The sequence below is a fragment of the Micropterus dolomieu genome, linkage group LG01, assembly GCF_021292245.1.
Source record: "Micropterus dolomieu isolate WLL.071019.BEF.003 ecotype Adirondacks linkage group LG01, ASM2129224v1, whole genome shotgun sequence".
Taxonomy (NCBI): Eukaryota; Metazoa; Chordata; class Actinopteri; order Centrarchiformes; family Centrarchidae; genus Micropterus; species Micropterus dolomieu.
The window spans coordinates 39,057,081-39,061,210 of NC_060150.1; the positions used below are offsets into that span (position 1 = coordinate 39,057,081).

A 4,130-nucleotide genomic window follows, 5' to 3' on the forward strand; every position below is an offset into this window, starting at 1 on the left:
CTACTTGAAATTGTTGCCTCTTGCGCTGGGTGTGTGGTGATTTTACTGTGTGGCTATCTATCATCCCAGAACGGAAAGGCATGCAGACGGCATGTTTAATAAAGCCTACAGGAAAGCGCTGGGTCAGTTATCAGCAAGGAAATATCTACATTCTCTGATGGCAAAACGTGTAGGGTAAGAAACATCTTTTTGTTGTCACCTCTTCTTTTATACTTGATGTTTTCTGTCCTATGTGCATTTTTGTTTATTTTGACTGATCCTTTAAATGCTCATAATTCACGCTGTTATACGTAGGTACTGTATATGTCTGTGGTCCCATTACCTCCCCGCGTGCAATCTTTATTAATGCCATAAAATGCTCATGTAGAGCAAAAACGGGCTCTTGATTGATTTGGGATGTGTCATGTTCTGAGCCCGGTGCAGTGTCATTAAGGATCAGAGGGAAGAAACAGGCTAAAATGTATTTCCATATGAATAATTTATAGGATGGAGTCCCAGTGGTTCCCAGAGAGAGAGAGAGAGAGAGAGACAGGTGCGGGGGTGCAGGGTGGGGTGCAATCACTCTAGCCTTATGAGAAGGCCTATCACATCTTATTGCAGGTACGAAATATCATATAGCAAATCATCCTGGGATGAGTAAAAGTTACACAAAGAGAGAATATGTCCCTGACATTCAAGCCTTAAGATCATTTTGCAAAGATTTTGTCTTTCTGCAAAATGACAATGCACCTACAGGCTGCCTGCTTTGTCCTGGAATCAACTAAATGTTGAAATCTGATTATCTTCCCTAAAGTGCTCCAAAATAAGGACACACGTTGGGTCTAGTGAAGCTCTACAGGCTACAGACCAAATCTGATTATCTAATTATTATTTCCCCCTCTAAGATAGTGACACAAAGCCCTAATTTAAGAGTCCAGGCTCTCCATCTCAGCACCACAAGCTGTATATACAAGGTAGGGGGGGGGGGGGGGGGGGTCATGTGAGTATAAATGCATCAGTGTGACGGTAGTGATCCCTGCCTCTTGTCTCTCACACAGCGGAGGCAAATCACTGGATGACAGCTCAGAGCCTCTGTCCAAGCGACACTCAGACGGCATCTTCACAGACAGCTACAGCCGCTACCGAAAGCAAATGGCAGTCAAGAAATACCTGGCGGCCGTCCTTGGGAAAAGGTATAGACAGAGAATTAGAAACAAAGGACGCCGACTGGCATATTTGTAGCATCCTCCCGTCCCCTCCTGAACAAAACAAAAAACTTAAGTGTGTGCAGCCCCAGATGAAGTCATTTTGAGATCTGAACAATCAGTGGATCGCTTTTGTGTTCTTAAACATGTATTTATGTATGAAGTAAGCCATTAAAATGAATATTTTGATAATAATATTGTTTTTTATTTTGTACTTAAAGCACTTGAGGTCACATATATCTACTTTGTGGACCAATTTTTGTTCATTCTAAAAAAAAAAACTTGCCTCTATTTATGTATTCATTGATTTATTTTTTTTTAGACCTATTTATTGAGGGGAGACAATTGTTCACATGACAATATGCTCCAACAGCCCTGTCTTTTAAACATTAAGTGAAGAGATATGATTGTGAGGAAAATAAATAGTTTAAAAGACAATCAATGCATTGAATGCTGCTTTTTGTAAAGTGACATTAAGAGTTTAGTTGTCTTTATTCACAACAGCCTTGAAGACATAGGTTTTCATCATATCCTACAAGACATAGACTTTGATGCCCTCCCGGACGGGGATGAGTTTGAGACTTTTATGGGAGACTGGCTGAAACAGTTCTCTCACGAATTTCTGGTGAGTTTCAGGCTCTTGATTGAGGCCCTGTCCTCGCGGGGGCGTCTCATGTCCCTCCCTTTTCTTCTCACCTTCAACTCTTGTGATCTTACTCCAAACACTCAATCCCGACTGACTCTTCTTCCACCTCATTTGTGCTCCTGTCTCTCTAGAGTCTCATAGATTTTTACCCACCTAATCCCACAATGTGGAGAGACTTTGCTTAGACCGATATGTTATACATATCATTCTTGATTGATACAAAAGAAACGGATTGATCTACGTCCTGTTTATGGATGCAAGGATGATATTATGATGCCAAAAAAAATTATTTTAGCAGATCTGGGTTAGACCAGATGAGAGCCCTGTTGGCTTTACAAACTTCTAAAATCTGAGATGAGGACCAGAGTACTTCTGAGGTTTTCTTGTCCTATTCTTCTGCAGTGTTTATAGAGTGAGCTTACACCTCTGACTCATGTAAAGTGCCAATTCTTGTGTTTCTCTCAGCTGGTTTCTGTGTGTTTGGAAACATCTTATGCTGAAGGTTTTTTCATGTCCCATATAATAAGTATCACAAACATCTAAAGCACCATCAAGCACATAAAAAAAAAAAAAAAACAGCATAAAAAAAACCAACAAGAAATGATACTTGTTACATGGTAACTTATCCATCGATTTGTCCTTTGTGAGAGACATACGAGGCAGTTTGAACTTTTTGTGTTTGAACCCTCTGGGTCTATTGTGCTTCCCTTTTCTGTCATGTGAACCAATGTAAAAACTACAGTAGACTGCATGATTAAAGTAATTGCACTAGCCACCGCATCTGTGCAGACGACTCCAACTAGATGGTTTTGCTTGCTTTCTGACTACTGCAAACATACATACCTGCCATTTCTGGATGTTGTTTTGTGTTCTGTTCTCCTCACTGACATTTCTACACAAGCTGTATGTTGAATTGTGTCCTCCTTGGAAGACTTACCTGAATGTACTTCACTGTTGGAATTAATCTCTCAGTCTAATGTCATGTTTTATCTTTTAGGCTCTGTTACTTAACCACTTTGTATCCAACTGTTAAATTGTATATGAAGAAACAGCTGAAATTGGACATTTAAAGTGGTCTCTTTCTATTATTGGTCTGTAGCAAGGCACAAAGGGTGCCATAATTGGCTAATTGACATAATTACATTTTAAGAAGAGGAAGGATGAGATGCAAGTACATGAGAAGAAAACACAGAGAGAGAGAGAGAGCAAGGGTGGGCTGAATGACCAAGAACATGGTGATTTTGAGAAGTTCAGGGATCAGGCAAAGTTTGTAAAATAAATCTATGTGGTGAACAAATCACATGACTTACACAGTCTTACTAGTCCCCCCCCCCCCCCCCCCCCCCCCCCGGTCTAAACGCTTCTTATTTACTTAGTTACTTAATTTGTGAGGAAGGAATACAGATTATGGCAGAAAAGGCGAGTTTGTTTTCACACAGCAGGGTTATTCGATCTGTGTTTACTGTATCAATCTTTTTTTAATTTTGCATTCTCCTCTAGGCTTTGTGACGCAGGAAGCAGTTTGCGGCTGTGGTGCCTTGCATCGACTTTAAAATCGCCATGAATCACAGATGGCTATTTAGTGGCCCTACAATGCTGCACATCATCAGCTTACATTTCATCCTTTTGTTGTTGTTGTTGACCTTTGATAGAATCTTGAGTGCCATCCAGCTTAGACGCAAAGCGTTCTCGCTTGCACTGCTTTCTGTTGCACTTTGTTTTTAGAGCACTAGATGTAGATTTTTGTGAAAATAGAGGGAAGGATCAGTTTCCCGCTCTCCATCACACATTATATGTATGGTAATGAAAGCGCCAATAGCCTTACTAAAATGAAATTATCTTCAAAGATATATATATTTACTGTGTAGAAAATGAATATTAGATTACTACTTCAAATGGCGATCTGCAAGGGTCACGTCAATAAATGTTTAAAAAAAAAAGTGTTGTAAGATTTGTATGAATAAATTTTTGTAAACAACAAAAATTTCGTCTAATCTTTGAAGCCAGTATCACCATAAGTATTTAAGTTAAGACACATTTAAGAGGATGAAATCGAGTAATAAAGACCAAACTCATTTTATTATTACAATGGAGACAGACCCTCTTTCTCGACAGATTTAACAGGATATTACATAAGAAAGGAGAGATGAAAGAAGTTGAGAGAAAAATCCACTGGTGGACATCACAGAAGGAAGCAATGGTGAAACATTAGCAGTATGAAACATCAAAAAGACCACACACAATCAGATAGGACAAAACAACATATTGCAAGTTAATATCAAAGCACAGACACACATGGA

General features: G+C 39.4%; 1 protein-coding gene across 1 annotated transcript in view; it reads left to right on the forward strand.

The window, feature by feature from the left end:
* The window catches only part of adcyap1a (adenylate cyclase activating polypeptide 1a), a 6,058-nt gene extending 2,252 nt beyond the window's left edge, over positions 1-3,806 (forward strand). The window contains exons 5-7 of the mRNA XM_046048880.1: positions 1,038-1,172; positions 1,689-1,809; positions 3,331-3,806. Of these exons, the coding sequence (XP_045904836.1) occupies positions 1,038-1,172; positions 1,689-1,809; positions 3,331-3,339 (265 nt within the window). The 3' untranslated portion in view covers positions 3,340-3,806. The remainder of the gene's footprint in view (positions 1-1,037; positions 1,173-1,688; positions 1,810-3,330) is intronic.
* The last annotated feature ends 324 nt before the right edge of the window (positions 3,807-4,130 follow it).